The 16,271-nt window shown below is 48.5% G+C and overlaps 1 protein-coding gene across 2 annotated transcripts in view; it reads right to left on the bottom strand.

Annotated features, from left to right (window-relative positions):
* Positions 1-16,271, bottom strand: part of CSN1b (COP9 signalosome subunit 1b) — a 66,030-nt gene that overhangs the window by 1,930 nt on the left and 47,829 nt on the right. The window contains exon 14 of one of the 2 annotated variants that reach the window (XM_077634531.1): positions 10,005-10,447. The exons of the other annotated variant lie outside the window; for it this stretch is intronic. Coding sequence (XP_077490657.1) covers positions 10,415-10,447 — 33 coding nt within the window. The 3' untranslated portion in view covers positions 10,005-10,414. Of the gene's footprint in view, positions 1-10,004; positions 10,448-16,271 lie in introns of those variants that run through there. 2 annotated transcript variants of the gene reach the window in all.

Genomic DNA, 16,271 nt, shown 5'->3' with positions numbered 1-16,271 from the left:
GCTAGCCCTACGACCGACGGGAGGCACTGAAACCGCACTTACGAGAGCGTTCATGGTGGAACTGGAGGTTTTCTTGTCTCGAGGTGGAAACAAAGGGAAACTGTGACTCCCTGTCGGCGCGGGCGCCTTCTTATATAGGGGCCCATATTTCTGCCCAATCGCGAGCAGAACGGGGGTGATCGAACAAATAACAGAAAAAAAGAAATAAAAAAGCTCGAAAATAATGGGCGAGGCGGGGTGTGGGTCTCGTGGCGTGGTATCGGTCAGCCATCAAGCTTTCAATCCCAATGACAGGTCGCTTGTTTTCTGCGCGCGCAAAACTGCAGCCTATTTTTTTTACTTCGCCCTTCTATTTTTTTAGTATGGCCGGCTAATTGGTCAACAGCATTATGCCTTTGTGTCAGCTGCTCGCCCTCGGCGCAGATAGGGCGAGAACGAAGAATTTTTGGCCCCACGCGAGATTTGCGTCCAGCTGTTGCCTGTCGGAGGAAGAAAGGGCTGGTGGCAGTGGTGGTAAGGAACAGGGCTCCGAGGCATTCTTTCTGACAAACGCACAGACGGCGAAGGAACGAGCGGCCGCTTGAGGGTCCATAGTTTGCGCGGGCGCAGGCCAAATAACGCGGCGAAACCTTGGGCGTGCCCCAATCTCCGCGGGCTATGACTGACGCCCGAACGCTGTTTTGTGATCGCCGCGCGAACACCCGCCGGACGTGGCTCGAGGTGACCGGGGGAAACAACGGCTCGTTCGTTTGACGCCCGAGAGTGTGCACCGGCGGTCAACAAGCCTGAATGCAGGGTCTGTGAATTGATGGCTGAAACGACGACGCCTGGAGTCGTGATCACGGCGGACCTTGGCCCACCGCGGCCCGGCAACGGGAATCCGCCCTTGTAGATGGCACTAAGTGTTTGCCATCCGTAGCATTGTTCCATTGTTCGGGTGCGGCGAGCAGTTCGTTCCCCTGTGGGTTAATTGGAGGGAGGCGTTGAAAAGCCGACCGTGAGGCTTGAAATGAAATAGAAGCAGTTTTTAAACTCCTGCAAGCAATGAACTAGCTACAAATGACGTATTCCTTACCAGCATTCATTGGCTGAAAACAATAAGCCATGAAACTCCCTCAGGTCTTCATAGATGAAGGGAAAGTCTGCGTTTTTCAAGGACGGACATAGCGCCAAAGCGAGCCCTGGGTTGTCGCCTTTCTAACCGAGTTAGCCAGGATTGTCAACACTAACAGTATACCAAGGCCGAATTGAACGGCAACGCCATGCCCGATCAATATTAATGCAGTTTGAATTGTGGCAATCACCTTGCGCGTAGTAGTAGATCTGGCAGTGGTGATGGGCTCGATTCACCAGGCAGGGCGATCTCCGGAATGTGTTGAATCACTACTCCCTAAACAGAAAGGCGTAAGTAAAAGGGGCTTAAGCTGTCCTCTAGCTGTACTCTATCGCACTCGATTATATAAAAGGGAGTGCAGCTAGAGGAGAACTTACTCCCTTTTTGCTCCAATATACGCGTATTCCTGTTTAGAATGGATGGCCTGAAGATGCCTTCTGCACGAGCCGACTGTTTTCACGTCATTACCAGAAATTCTCCACAAGCGCTTCTAGTTCCATTGGCTACCACCATGTGGCGCATGGTTTTCAACATTCAAGAATAGCGCGTTGACGTCATCCGTGACGTATGAAAGAACGAGAATGGCCGAGTTGTCTACAGAACAAAACGCGATAGGCCGGCCGCTAGGCTTAGCGGCGCTGGCTGGGTCGGAATGGAGTGCAAAGAAACTCTTCCAGAAACGTACTCCATGTAACCGCATATCATTATGGGTACTAACTCTTTTCGCAAACCCTTCGTGCACTTAGCAGAAGAGCGATAAAAAGCTTCAGAAACAAACCTGTCATTTGAAGCAGTCCGACGAGATGCCTACGTCAGCTGGCAAGTCATCCATGAACAATGCAGTGCAATAATTCCTCAACGCCTATGTGCCCAAAAGAAACATGGTAAGCTGTTAGGGGTATCTTAGCTGGATATTGTGACCTACACATTCAGCTCATGGGTTTAATCGAGGAGTAGCGAGATGATCTCAATTGTGCCCGCATCCGCCAGAACTGAGATCGCTTAAGTAACAACCAATGAAAAAAAAGCCAGAATTTCGTCCACTCCCTCATTACCGAATTCGATCACTATTTAACTGTTCCTATTAATGCCACAAGGCGCCTGAGCAGATAGCGGAGCAGTGTGGTTGCTTCTAGCTTGGTGAGACAGTCAACCAGCGCCAAAAAGGCAAGGACGGAGGGTGCAGCGGTGGAAGCCACAAACATTGGCTAGGTCACTTAAAGCAGGCAGCTATATGAATGAATTAATGAAAACCGAACGCTCAGTCGAGCAAAGCATTCTCTGGCGTTTGTGTCGAGCCCCTAGCTCAAGGGCCCCTACGCAGACACTGCAGCAGCTCTCGCCCGGTCCACCAGGCGTCGCAGGTCTTCCAGATCTGAGCTGGAGAAACCTCTTCCTTATGCTCCTGCGATATGTTTTTTTTAGGTTACGGACTGCCGTGTTGCGTTGGCAGCCCCACGAGGTATGGTATAGCGTGGCCATGTATACCCGCAAAGCGGTCTGTCGTCCCTGCTATGGTTGTTTTCGAAGCGAAAAGTTTCACTACGCTTGGGAAAGCAGTCGTCGCGTAGGCCAAAGAATAACCTTGAAAGACCTTCAGGCCAACCAGGTTTATCCCTTCCTTACGGCGCGGTTCGGCTGTCCACCGATATATATGAGACAGTTACTGCGCCATTTCCTTTCCTCAAAACCAATTCTCAAAACCAATCTTCAATTTTCTTCGAAAGCAAAGGAAAGGCGCGCTTTAACCTGCGTGGCAGTAGTGACAAATGTGCGCTGCATGCGTTGGCATTCACAACGTTGTAGCAGAAACGCAGCATGGAGGTGAAATGCAAAGGCGACCGTGTGCCGTGCGATGTCGGTGCACGTTAAAGATCCCCAAGTGGTAGAAATTATTACGGAGCCCTACACTACGGCACCTCTTTCTTCCTTTCTTCTCTCAGTCCCTCTTTTATCCCTTCCCGTACAACGCGGTTCCGGTGTCCGCTGACATGTGAGACAGATACTGCGCCATTTCCTTTCCCCAAAAACCAATTAAATAATTGAAAAAGAGCCATACTTCAAGCATTCATATCATCAACTCTAGTTCTTTCGTCCTAGTCGTTTCTACATTTGTAGCGCGACTATGAAGTTGCAAAACAATCTACATCCGCACGCAAACCGTAACCTCCATGGTACATTTTCTATCTTGAACACATGACAGCAAGAGGCCTGGGTGGTGGTAGTGGTGGTGAAAAGCATTTATTTACCTATATATACAGAGAGGTGCTCGGGGAGAGGCCCCTAGTGGGTCTCGCCCCTGACAATACAAGGCGGAGTCCCTCATTCCGGGATCCCGTTGGTCCTTTCCGTTGCGCGGGTCCGCCGAACCAGGGCCTGTTGGATCGATAGTTCCTGGCAGCCGAGCAGAGCCGCCTCCCAGTGTTCTCGGGTAAGGGAAGGGGTGAAGGGGGAAGAGAAGGATTTTGCCTGCATGCCCAAACCATGTGAAAAGTGTCGGCCACCTGCCCGCAGAATGAGCAGCGGCCGTCAAAGGAAGAGTCAAAGTGCTTGAGAACCGCAGGGCACAGCAGGGTGTTTGTAAAGAGCCTATGGAGAGTTCGTTCGCCAGCTTTACTTAATCCCTTCATAGGAACCTGGCAGCGCCGGTGTTCGGCAGGATAGTGCTCAGTAATACCTTTATAAGAAAAAAGAGGGCTGTGATCTGGGTTAAGGTCCTCCAAAGGAACGCCTGGTGCCCGGTAAGTGAGTGCGCGGGCTGCCTCATGGGCGGCTTCGTTACCGGACATGCCTTGGTGGCCGGGGACCGATATGATTGAGCGATGAGTTGGATCGCAGTCGCGAGTACTGTGGCGAAGAATTTGGTGAGCAAGTGGAGTGATCCAACCGAACTCAAAGTTACGACACACTCCGCGAGGGTCTGTGAGGATGAATTTAGAGTCGGGATGGAGGGCTGCGAGGGCGATCGCTACCTCCTCCGCATGAGTTGAGCTGGGCGCCCTGAACGAGAGGCCGTCCACCTGTCTTCCCTCGTGCATGACTGCAGCCGTTTACCATTCCCCCATAGAGTGGTAGGGTCTGCAATGTCGACGTAGAAGACGTGTTTCTTTCAGCCATAGTGACTGTGCAGGACATCCGCCCGCGCGCCGGCCATTATGGTCCTCCTTGTTGATTTTAGTCGGAAGGGATCGAACGTAGAGAGCGCGTCTCCACAGTTCGGGCATTCGAACCCGTTCCATCGTATGGTGGTCATGTTTGATATGTAACCGGTCCAAGAGGCGGCGACCGGACACGGTCTGGGCGAGATGAATGTATTGGTTAACAAGATGCGCCTCGCTAATTTCCCGATAGGTGTTCACCACCCCCCACGCGAGTAGTCGCGCGTTGGAAGTGGAGATCGGGGAGGCCGAGGGCTCTCTTGAAAATTTTGCGGAGTACAACCTCCAAGCAATCTTCGTCATGTTTCCGTAAGCGGAGTTATGGAGTCTAGTACAGTACTCGACTAGTTACGAAGGCATGGGCGAGCCGCACCGCATCATTACTTTGCAACCCTCCTCGCTTGTGGGAAACGCGGCGAACCATTCGGCCCACCTGGTCGCCGACATTGCGGAATTTGGCAAGGGTTGTGTCTGCCTTGCGATGCTGATTAGTATTGAAGAGACCAAGTGCTCGAAGCTCCTGCGTTTCACGGATAGGGCCGCTGGTGAGAGAAAACTGAACGGAGATTTCGCATTTCGGAGAATGTCCTGGGAGAGTTGCTGGTTGGTCACTCTTGAAACAGAGCGAAGACACGGACGCATGTGGAGGCGCAGCTTTGTTAGCTCAATAATGTTGCCTCTCCTCTTCACACCTACAATGCTTGCATTTCCTGGCTATTCGTGGCTACAAGAAAGCCGCTTGGCTTAGATTAAGTTCATGAAACAATGTATGACTCAGAGGACAATGGCCATGTCTTTAGAGCAGTTCTTGTTTCTTTCGCTAAGCCTGTCCTAGATTTATTCAAGGCCGCTTCACATCTCAACTGCTCTGAGTGTGGCGAAGGTATAGGTGATGCTTAGCTGTGGAGACCCATCCGTTCAGGCCATGGAAAGCCCTGTACGTAGTGAAACAGCGCAAAGGACGGAACAAGGAGACAGCAGGACGAGCGCTCGACCTAGCGAGCTCTGTCGTCTCTTTCGTGTTCCGTCCTTCACGCTGTTTCTTAGAATGAACCGACATCAAATAGCCCCAATATCTACTCAGGTGGATGTTTATTTGCACCTCATAGAAACTGGCATTTGATGCCAAAAATAACCCGCCGCGGTGGCTCAGTGGTTAGGGCGCTCGACTACTGATCCGGAGTACCCGGCTGCGTTTCGACGGAGGCAAAACGCTGAGGCTCCCGTATGCTGTGCGATGTCAGTGCACGTTAAATATCCCTACGTGGTCGAAATTATTCCGGAGCCCTCCACTACGGCACCTCTTTCTTCCTTTCTTCTCTCAGTCCCTCTTTTATCCCTTCCCGTACGGCGCGGTTCAGGTGTCCAACGATATATGAGACAGAAACTGCGCCATTTCCTTTCCCAAAAACCAATTCTTATTATTATTATGCCAAAAATAACTCTGAAATCCCTCGTCTCATTGGTTACAGGGAAAAAAAAGACAGGGCAAAATAAATTTGATGACAAAAAGAAAAACATTGACCTTTGAACTGGCAGTGGTTTTGTTGTTGACGGTCTCTACGCGTTTTTTGTTTTCCTTACCTTCCTTTTGTTTTCTTTATTTTCACCGGCATACTCATATATAATCCTTTAAAAAAAATTTACTTGAGATCCCAACCAGAATTCTTCATTCTTTTATCACCTTTGCCTGTCAGATATCACCTTGCAGTGCACGCGGAACTAAAACAAAAAATGCGGAGAGGGGGAAATGGAAAGGTCGCGCCGTCTGACGCGCCACGCGCGCTTTTCTTCCGCTTCGAGAGTATATAGTTTAGAACAGCAGCGCATTCTTCCTCTTTCGCAGGAATAAGCGTGCCAGCCCCGCTGGCAGAGACCGTGAAAAGAGAGGAGGGAAAGGGCAATGCTAATCGGATAGCCGCGGCGGCCACGGAAGGCCGGCCTTCCCAAAGTGCGACCGCTCCCTTCATTCTTTGGGCCGCGCCGCCTGGAGCAAGGTCGGCCGGAACCTTCGTTATATCACACTGCCCCGCGGGACAGTGGTGGGACCGGGCAGGCAGCGTATTCCCTCCGCCCGTTTCCGCTGCCCGTTTGCGTGAAACCGACGTAGGCAACGACACGCGCACGTAGCCAGGGCGTCGACAATGTAAGATGACGACGACGAAGAAACGAGGTCGCTGCGCTGGGAAGTCAGATCGTTCTTAAAATGCACCGTCATCGCATAACCATGTTATCCAACCAAGAGACTCTATATGGGGTCCATATACCCGGATGCAGCACCCTGATTGGTCCGTAGCTGTCGAGGCTATCCGACTGTCGCGCCTCTTGTGGCTTTCAGATGAACTGCTCAGCACCGCTGAAAACATGGATGTGGTGGAGAAAGTAAGTTAGAGGTTGCCGGTCACTGCTCGCTACCCGACTTATGGATGGCGCCTTAATCTGTTTAGTACCTACCCAGACACTGAAGGCAGGTGGTGCCCTGATTTCAATTCGGAGTTCCTTAAGTGGATATCATTAAACACTCCTACCCCAGTCGTCTCCTTTAAGATTCAAATCATAGCCACTGCAGCATCAAGCAACGTTTTAGTTCGTATGGTTTATGGGGTTTAACGTCCCAAAACGACTCAGGCTATGAAGGACGCCGTAGAGGAGGGCTCCGGAATAATTTCGACCACCTGGGGTACTTTAACGTGCACTGACGCCACACAGCACACGGGCCTCTAGCATTTATTCTCCACAGATGTGCGACCGCTGTGGCTGGGATCTAACTCGCGTACGTCTTTCGAGTCTGCAGCAGAGCACCGTAACCACTGAGCCGCCGCGGCGGCACAACCCGTTATCATTTATGTTCAGCTGCTCCTTTCTAATCATATCCTCAGAATAATAACTAACCCAAATGTTCTCGTAGTTCGTCCCTCCGGTGCGTAGACCTCTAATTTTGCCAACTGCTCTTGCTCTTACCTTTGCCCGATGGCGTGTATTTCGATGGAGCTTGCGCGCCTGTTGTTGTCTGCTAGACCCCTAGCTGTTTCTCTTTATTTATACTGGACTCTCTACCAGGCGACTGTGTCTTGAGGACTGAGGTGGACTGTCATCCATTACGAGGTGGTGGCGTTTACACTTCACGGCAATATCTGCGTGAGGAAACTTCCTACAGGTTTTCAGTGACCGCAGTGTAATGCATGATACACATGAAACTGCGATGAAAGTAAGCCTTTCCCGTACTTTTCACCATTCTCATGGACAACTAATGGACCTCTGATGGATATTTATTTCGTACGAAGGCTACGAAGTACTCTATAGTAGAAGGCATGGGGTGTAACTTGGCCATCTGGGGTTCTTTAAGTTGCCCAATTCCCCAACACACCTACGTGTACAGTGTGTACAGTAACGGGCCAAAAGCCAACACACCCACAAAGTCGCTGACTGCACCACAGCATATCCACAAGGGAGGACAGGGTTATCTGTCCGGACAAGATGACCTTTTCATGAGGCGCTTTTTACCGCTTCTTTTCTCCGTCAAGGGGTAAGGATCCTTAGAGGAATGCTGAGGACGGATTGAAGTTGGCCTGCATTACTACATTACTATTGTCTAATGACAGAGTCCACTGTCACTGAAAATGAAGCTTTTTTAAGCCAGAAATAATACAAAAAACTAAATACAGATGTCACCACCAACGGCCATTTCCTCAAGCAGTCTGCGGTGACGCCAATAGCCTTTTTTTGCCCAGATCTCAGAGTCTAGGTTACATCGCCATTCACATCCAAACAGTGATCACGGAATCTCTTTCGGCCTTGACGCCATGAGTCTGAATCGAAGGGTAAGGGAAAAAAGCACCATTTTTACTTCCTTTTTTTCAGTTCTGTCCTCTACGTCGTTACTCCAGAACACAGCTGTCACCGCAGCGGTGGCCTAGTCGCTTGAGCATCCGCCTCGTATGCGGGAGGTGCGGGGTACGATCCCCAGTTTCGCCGGGTGCCCACCGGTGATACAATGGGTAGAAGCTTTCCCCTGGCCTGGTGCTCGGTTTATTTAGGGTGAAATGCTTGGGAAATGGGTCGTTGACCCCACTTTGAGTACACTAAAGCATTCTGTGTCATGGCGCTCTTTGGCCACAGATGCCCTTGTGTCATAAAAATCCATCATCATCATCATTAGAACACAGCTCTCAAACTTTCAGGAAGAGGCAACGACGACCCTTTTGGTATTGATCTTTAGGTGAGTGATCTAGCAACCTAGTGATTGCTTCTTGTTACTGACACCGCTTCCCAGTTGCTCCGGTAAAGTATTCGACTTGCCACCGGAGATTACTCGCTATCTTCTTTCATCGTTTCGCGCAGGCCGAACCAAATCACATTCCGTATTCGGGGCGTGGTGAGCTGTTCCTCTACTTCGCTATACGGCGGAAAAACACGGCAGCGATAACGCAGCGGAAACAGCGCGGAGAGAGAGAGAGAGAAATGGACGCACTGCACGCCGGAGGCAGCTTTGCGGGCGTTCGCCGATAGAATGGTTCCACTGCGGTTTCTCGCTGTCCTGGGAAAGCCTGACACTGACCCACATGCGCGGATCCCACATATTCGTGAACGCCGACAGGAGATTAAGAACCTGCAACGTATCCAGGCCAGCGGAGAGCCAGTGTTAGTCGAGAGGATTAGGTTTCAGTGGTAAGGCGAGCTGTAAACCACTTCATTAACGACGCCAGTATACGTTTTTAAGCTTAAACTTTTATGGCTATCGCTGCGTGATTTTCTGGACCCTATAGATAGTGACAGCGGCGAACACTTTTACAGCCGAGCCGTTTCAACTGTGTTTTGCTTCTCTAAGGAAGCATACGTATGCATTGTGAGACAAGTCTCGACAGGTTTGCGGGCGAAATGCTGATATGAGGTCTATGTTGTGGTGCTTAGTAAGAGGATTCGACAAGCGTTACGAAGTTGCTGTATGTATTAATGAATTTTGCGCGCCAGTGGCACCACTGTGAGCTATGGTTTGTGGGGGTTTAACGTCCCAGAGCGACGCAGGCTATGAGGAACGCCGTAGTGAAGGGCTCGGGAAATTTGGAGTGAAAAACTCCGGGTCGACATTGACAACCTGGGGTTCCTTGACGTAGACTGAAATCTCAGTATACGGGAGCCACCGTTTTGCCAATGACGTCTGCGACGTCACGCAAGTCGACGTCAAGCGAGTCTCCGTCACTCCCATTTGGTGCCAGTCGAAAGACCCTTCACTTTCCTCCTCTTTTTTCACGCACACACGCACACCACGTAACCCCTATTTCGGTTTCCATTTCCTCTGACGCATTCGAATACAGCTTCAACTTAGTAGGGCCACAGAGTACCAACCGTACTCAGTTATGCAGAGGCCAATTTTCCACCCACCCCCTTCCCCAAAGCTCCATCCAGCTCTCTGGAGGGGGAGGATAATTATTTGTTTCTCTCATCCGGGCCTTCGGACTTCCAGGGGTAGCGTATTGTCCCACTACACGGCTCAAAAGCAGACGCTGCGGCCTGAAGACTTTTGACCAAGGCTGCGCATGTTTTGCCGACACACATGTCGCGCGTGTCAAATGCCCTGCCAAGTGTAAAGGACCCGTTACCCCGTAGTCTCGTGGAACATGATATCATGAGTATATTGGAAACAGGTTCGCAATTAGAAAGGACATTAGTTCGTCGCGTGCTCATTGGCTCGTGATCAATGCCGCGACGAAGTAATCACGACGTATATGGTTATCGCAGCAAACATCAACATTTATAAACACACACTTCATAGGTGTTGACAGTATGCGGTCCACTGAAGTGGACAATCTTTATTGAACTGCATGGGTCGGGACAAGATACGTGAAATCGGGAGAAGGTCAGGAAATTAGTTGTGTGCTGCAACGGGCGCCTCGTTGACAAAGGCCGAAAGCTCTTCTTCTTGCCCATTTGATTCCATTTCGATTCTCTGTCCATTTCATTCCTGTTTATTTGAGAGAGTCCATTTGATTCAGACCCTTAGTCCATCCCACTGGGTGGACTTCGGCCAGGAACACTAGTTAATTGGACGCATGGCGACTTACTGGAATCCGAGATTTCTCCGAGGTGGCCGCGGGTCCTAGACGTCCTTGTCTTTCCACTGCGCGACCGCTTTGGACTTGTGTCAAAAGGCCTTCGTTGGGTTTTCCTTTTGCCGCTGCCAAGCACAAAAAAAAAAGGTTTTTGTGTTTGATTACAAATCATAGGGGCTTCTTGCCGTATATGGCAACTCTAAAAAAAAAGACTACAGTTATGTAGAATGTTCTGTAATTTTATTAATTGGCTGAAGCGTATCATAATTTGTAATTTGTAGCCGTAATCGACGAGGACGAGCGGGAAGATCACCCGAGCATCTGTTTATTTATTTTTATTTATTTTCACATACTGCTGTTTCGGAGGGGAGACATAGCAGGAGTGGGTACATACATTAGTAAAAACAAATAGCATGGGTAGCATAGAAATAGATAACATAGCAGCATTAAAAGAAAATCAACAGGGTAAATTGTTAGGCAGCTCATCAACGAACTCTTCAATTGGCAATGAGCGAAGTGAGCCATCCAACGGATTCAAAATTTCAACAGTTAGCGGGAAGAAAGAAAATTTAAAGCAGTCTATATGTGGTTTGAGGGAAAAAATGTTTAATTTGTGGTTCCATCGGGTTGCACGTGCGCTTGAGGACACAAATGAGAAGGCTGCCTGAATGCCAGATGACGTGTGAACAATCAATCTTGTGCTTTTATTTTCGATGCCTGAAATGGGCATGTAGGCGCCATCAGAACACTGGCGTACTAAATGCAGACTGAGTATGAGGCCACAATGCAGTGGAAACACAACACCATTCACTGAACATTTTTCATTGTGCCACCTAGATAGTTAAAGGGACGCAGACGACAAATCCATACAGTTTTGTTCTTAGTGAAAAAATAACTGGTTTTGGAGGGAAAGGAAATGGCGCAGTATCTGTCTCATATATCGTTGGACACCTGAACCGCGCCGTAAGGGAAGGGTAAAGGAGGGAGTGAAAGAAGAAAGGAAGAGAGAGGTGCCGTAGTGGAGGGCTCCGGAATAATTTCGACCACGTGGGGATCTCTAACGTGCACTGACATCGCACAGCACACGGGCGCCTTGGCGTTTTTCCTCCATAAAAACGCACCCGCCGCAAAGAAATCGATTTTATGGTTCTTTGCCCCGCCGCGGTGGCTCAGTGGTTAGGGCGCTCGACTACTGATCCGGAGTTCACGGGTTCGAACCCGACCGCGGCGGCTGCGCTTTTATGGAGGAAAAACGCTGAGGCGCCGGTGTGCTGTGCGATGTCAGTGCACGTTAAAGATCCCCAGGTGGTCGAAATTACGTCGGAGCCCTCCACTACGGCACCTATTTCTCTTTCTTCTTTCACTCCCTCCTTCATCCCTTCCCTTACGGCGCGGTTCAGGTGTCCAACGATATATGAGACAGATACTGCGCCATTTCCTTTCCCCCCAAAAAACCAATTATTATTATTATGGTTCTTTCAGGGTATGCCAGTATTTGTTCGACAACAAAAGGCACATTTATTGTTGAGAAAATTGGACTTTGAACGGGAACATTGTCGAGTTTTAGAATAACGGGCTCTATAGGTGGGGAGGGGGGGGGGGATAGATGAGTGGCAGGGCGCCTGTGCACATACGCAGAACAACAACACGAGGGTCGTTATTGCTCTGCGCATGCGGAATGGGGCCTGTTAATCCCTAACCGATAGGGTCCCTCTATTCTAAAGCTCTCTATTTTTTCCCACCACTGGCTTCAAATTCCCGACGTCTCAAAATCGCCGACTGCAAGCGGATGCCGGTATAGCGCAACCTCACTGATTTGCAGGCAAACACTTTCTCGACGTCATCGCGGTTTGGTTGAGAAAATTTCCGGTGGTGCCCTATCGAAAAACACAACAGAAAATTTTCTTTCGCCACAGAAGGTTTTCCTGTGGTATTTTGGAAACTGGGGTCAGAAATTTTGCAGGGCAGTGACGACAGAAGATGCTGTCGTAGTGTGCAGTCCACTGTCGTACGAAAGAGCCAGTTCAGTCGCGACAACAGACAACTTCGCAATACTTCAGAAAAATCTGTCGTAACGACAGGACTTCACAAAATTTTGTCGTTTTTTTGGGACAAGCTCTGTTGTATTTTTCGTCTTGATGTCGATGCCAGTATTTCATATTTTCCTTTTTAATTTATAAAATCTTCGTTTTCACTGAGATTAGTCTTATTGTCAATAAAATATGGTCTTCCATCGATGTAGGCGTATTTCAATTTGTCCGCACCCAATGAATATTAAAACTCCCTTGGACGTCCATCGGACATTGAGGACGTCCGCAGGATGACCAAGGGAGTTCCAGTGCCCATCGGGCAATGTCCCTGTAACGCTGAATCGTAATGTACGAAAACGAAAGATCCAATAGCTAGTCGTCGAAATGAATCCGGAGATCTCTACTATGGCAGCTCTTATTTGCTTTTTTCTTTCACTCCCGCCTTTATCCCTTCCCTTACGGCGCGGTTCGGGAGTCCGCCGAGATATGTGAGGCAGTTACTCCGTCATTTCCTTTTCTCATTCTCAATTTTTTTTTCATCAGGAGAATGGGGTATTAAATAAGCAACACTTGACGACTACAAAGGAAAGAGCGCGGAAGAGTTGGGCGGAGGCGTAAGAAAGCAGCACGCAGTCTATCGCAGACTGTACTCTTTCCTTACTGGGTCACAACAGAGACCCCGCTGGCCAGCTGCGTATAAAAAAAAACAAGACGGGAATTCAGAACACGTGATATGGCCGAAGAAACAAGCTGTATATCGCCGCCTACCTTGGAACGCCGGCGCTTACACAGAACCAGGGACGCAAGCGCAACGCTAATGCATTCGTGTCGCCCATTTCCGAGCGCCGACGTCGCGATAACCGCTGCGCGAAGCACGCCCTGTAAAATAGCGCGGCGCGCATGGAATTGGGCGATCACCGCCCACGTGAAACCGCGGTCTGCACGTTGCACAGTTCGAGGCGCTCTGCGCAGCCCGTAACCAATTGGCTTCGATTCGTTTCTCAGCCGCATTTGTCGCTGTGAGCGTGGGAAAAAGGTTACTCGTAAATAACACGCTTAGTGCTGTCACGAGATGCAAAGAAAAAAGATTAACACTCGTTGGTCAAGAATACATTAAGCCTGAGGACATCATCAACATATACCTTACAAAGATCGTCTATAAGCAGTCAAGAGACTTGTTATAGACTCTATTTCCTTCATATAGATACTTCTTTTTGTTTATTCATTGTCTATAAACTGTCTATAGATAACTGTCTACCAAAAGTGTATGGCCATAAATCTATAGATTGTCTATAGGATTTGTATTGCCTATAGACTGTTCTCTAGGGTTTGTCTATTGAGAGTCTATAGACTTTATGGGCACAAATCTATGGACAGTCTATAGACTGTGGAAAGAAGTTTTTGTAACGCATCATCAATCCTCGCCGCGGCACGTAAGGTACAGACTGTATAAACGTGAACAGTTTCCGTTTCTGCTAGTAGAAGTACGTGAATTCCTCACAGTACTGTAGAATTGGCATTTCCTAACGTATTTATTAAAGCAAAGTCAAAGTGTCAGCTGCCAGGGAGGCAGACTTGCTGCAGGATTATGACGTCCGAAAACTAACCGTAAGCATAAAGCGACCTACTAATATTTTCAAAAAGTACTTACTACTACGTCATGGCATGTAACGGGATAATTTTTAGTTTTGCTACGAAATTAAAACGTATTCACGGATATATGCAAGCAGTTATATATATCATTCTCAGACGCTCAAAAGTTTTAATAATTTGATAATTTTAGTTGAGCCCCAATTATTACATTAGCAGTAAATCCGCAAGTTCTTTACATGCTTGCAATGTAGGGACCACTATCGATGAAACTCGGGAGGTTCATAACTTTTGCACGCTGTTTTGACTACAGGCACATTAAAAAAAGGGTTAAGGAACCGGAAAGTTGTCTAACAGGGTGGCAAGTTTAGCCCAATGCCTGCCACAGCAATCACTATGCGATCTCTTAGCATGATATATTAGTTTCATCGACAACACATTTACTGTGTACCACGTTACGAAACAGTAAGAGAGCACAGTGGGTCAGGGGACAAACGCGAGCCTAGCCCAAATCTTGGCATGGGCAGGTCATGCAATGCGAAGGCAAGATAACCGATGGTCGTTAAGGGTAACGGACTAGATTCCAAGAGAAGGCAAGCATAGCAGGGGGCGGCAAAAAGCAAGGCTGACGGATGAGATTAGGAAGTTTGCGAGGATAAGGTGGCCGCACCTTACACAGGACCGGGTTGATTGCAGAGATATGAGAGAGGCATATGCCGTGCAGGGGGTGTGGTCAGGCTGCTGATGATGATGACGTCACCAGGGTAGATTTAACGGGACGAGGGAAGAAGCGACTTCTCCCCAAAGGAGAAATTTTTCATGGGAAAGCATGTCACTCGTAGCTTTTTTTTTTCTGACAATAGGAGTTCGATAAAGCTACTGTGCAAATACTACTGCCTCCCCTTCCAAACTGCCTCCTTCAAAAGTTGCTCATAAAACTCTCCCAGCTTTGTTCCGTCAGGCCAAAGCGTCATATAGGACTTCCAAGGTGACGTGAGCTAAGGGGGTTACAAATAAAACAGCACAGATTGCAAGGGTTACAAAGGAGTACTAGAACAAACAAAATATTTTTATAACATGACAACTGATAAAATTAGACGAAATTATTAATCAAGTTTGGTATTACTAAATCGAGATACGCGTAAATTATTAATCAGAAAGTTGAAGAGCTTGAACACAAGCATTAAAAGGCTGAATTTTTGTTGCGAGAGTTTTATTGCGAAAACTTATCTCGCGTTCCGAATCGATCCCGTGAAATCGAGTGTGCTCGCGTTTTGAATAAACAGCGCGATTTTTACAGTCAAATTACTCCAATTACATGTTCAACACACAACTAATTAGTCATAAAATAAAGTTTACGCGTCTGAGCTACATGCTACCGCCTACAATGGCGTTCCAATTCGCGCATCTTGCACAAGTTTTTTTTTTTTTTTCAATCCTCGGGTAACGGACTCGATTCCAAGAGAAGGCAAGCGTAGCAGGGGGCGGCAGAAGGTTGTGTGGGCGGATGAGATTAGGAAGTTTGCAGGCATAGGGTGGGCGCAGGTGGCAAAGAACAGGATTAATTGGAGGGACATGGAAGAGGACTTTGCCCTGCAGTGGGCGTAGTCAGGGTGATGATGGTGGTGAAGGAGTCATTATGAATCGCACCTGGAGTAGCCTACAGGTGGTCTCCTGCTCCTTATCTCAGGTTTTGTCTCGATGGGGGGCAGATCCTCCTTTATAGTTTAAAATGGTTTTCAATGTCGTGATATGATGCTAGGCCGTTCTTTGAGAAACTCTGCTCAGCTGGCGAGTACTCAAGCTTTGATATGTGCCACTTCGCTACAAGGATTCCCCGAGTAAGCCATGACCCATATCAACTCAATAATTCTGTTTAAGTTTTTTGCTTGACCCAATATGTCCATTACTGCCCGAGAAATTCTGCCCCTCGCAAAATTGTGTATGGTGAATTTAATGTTGTTTAACTAGTATAGTATTAGCGTTGGTGTTAATGGTGGCAAGGTAGATAGCCGCCTTTTCTGTCGTGTCTGAGGATCCCGTTTTAGTAGTGCCGGAGACTATCAGTCTGTCTTGCGTGTCCATCGCCGCTAGTGCGAAAGCTTGTTTCTGTGGGTATTCTGCGGCATCTACATATATACACCGCTTGTTCATGTTGGCTGTACATTCTGCGTAGAGCGTTTGCCCTACCTTTCCTTCTCTCCTCGTGGTGAGCAGGTTGCATATTCTTAGGCAGCGGTGTGACTATAGTATTGCCTGAGCGATGTGTTTAGGTATTGGAGTCTTGGTATGGTATCTGGTTTAATATCCCGAAGCAACACATGAGCTA

Source organism: Amblyomma americanum, chromosome 8 (assembly GCF_052857255.1).
Source record: "Amblyomma americanum isolate KBUSLIRL-KWMA chromosome 8, ASM5285725v1, whole genome shotgun sequence".
NCBI lineage: Eukaryota > Metazoa > Arthropoda > Arachnida > Ixodida > Ixodidae > Amblyomma > Amblyomma americanum.
This window is presented reverse-complemented; position numbering and strand designations above follow the sequence as displayed.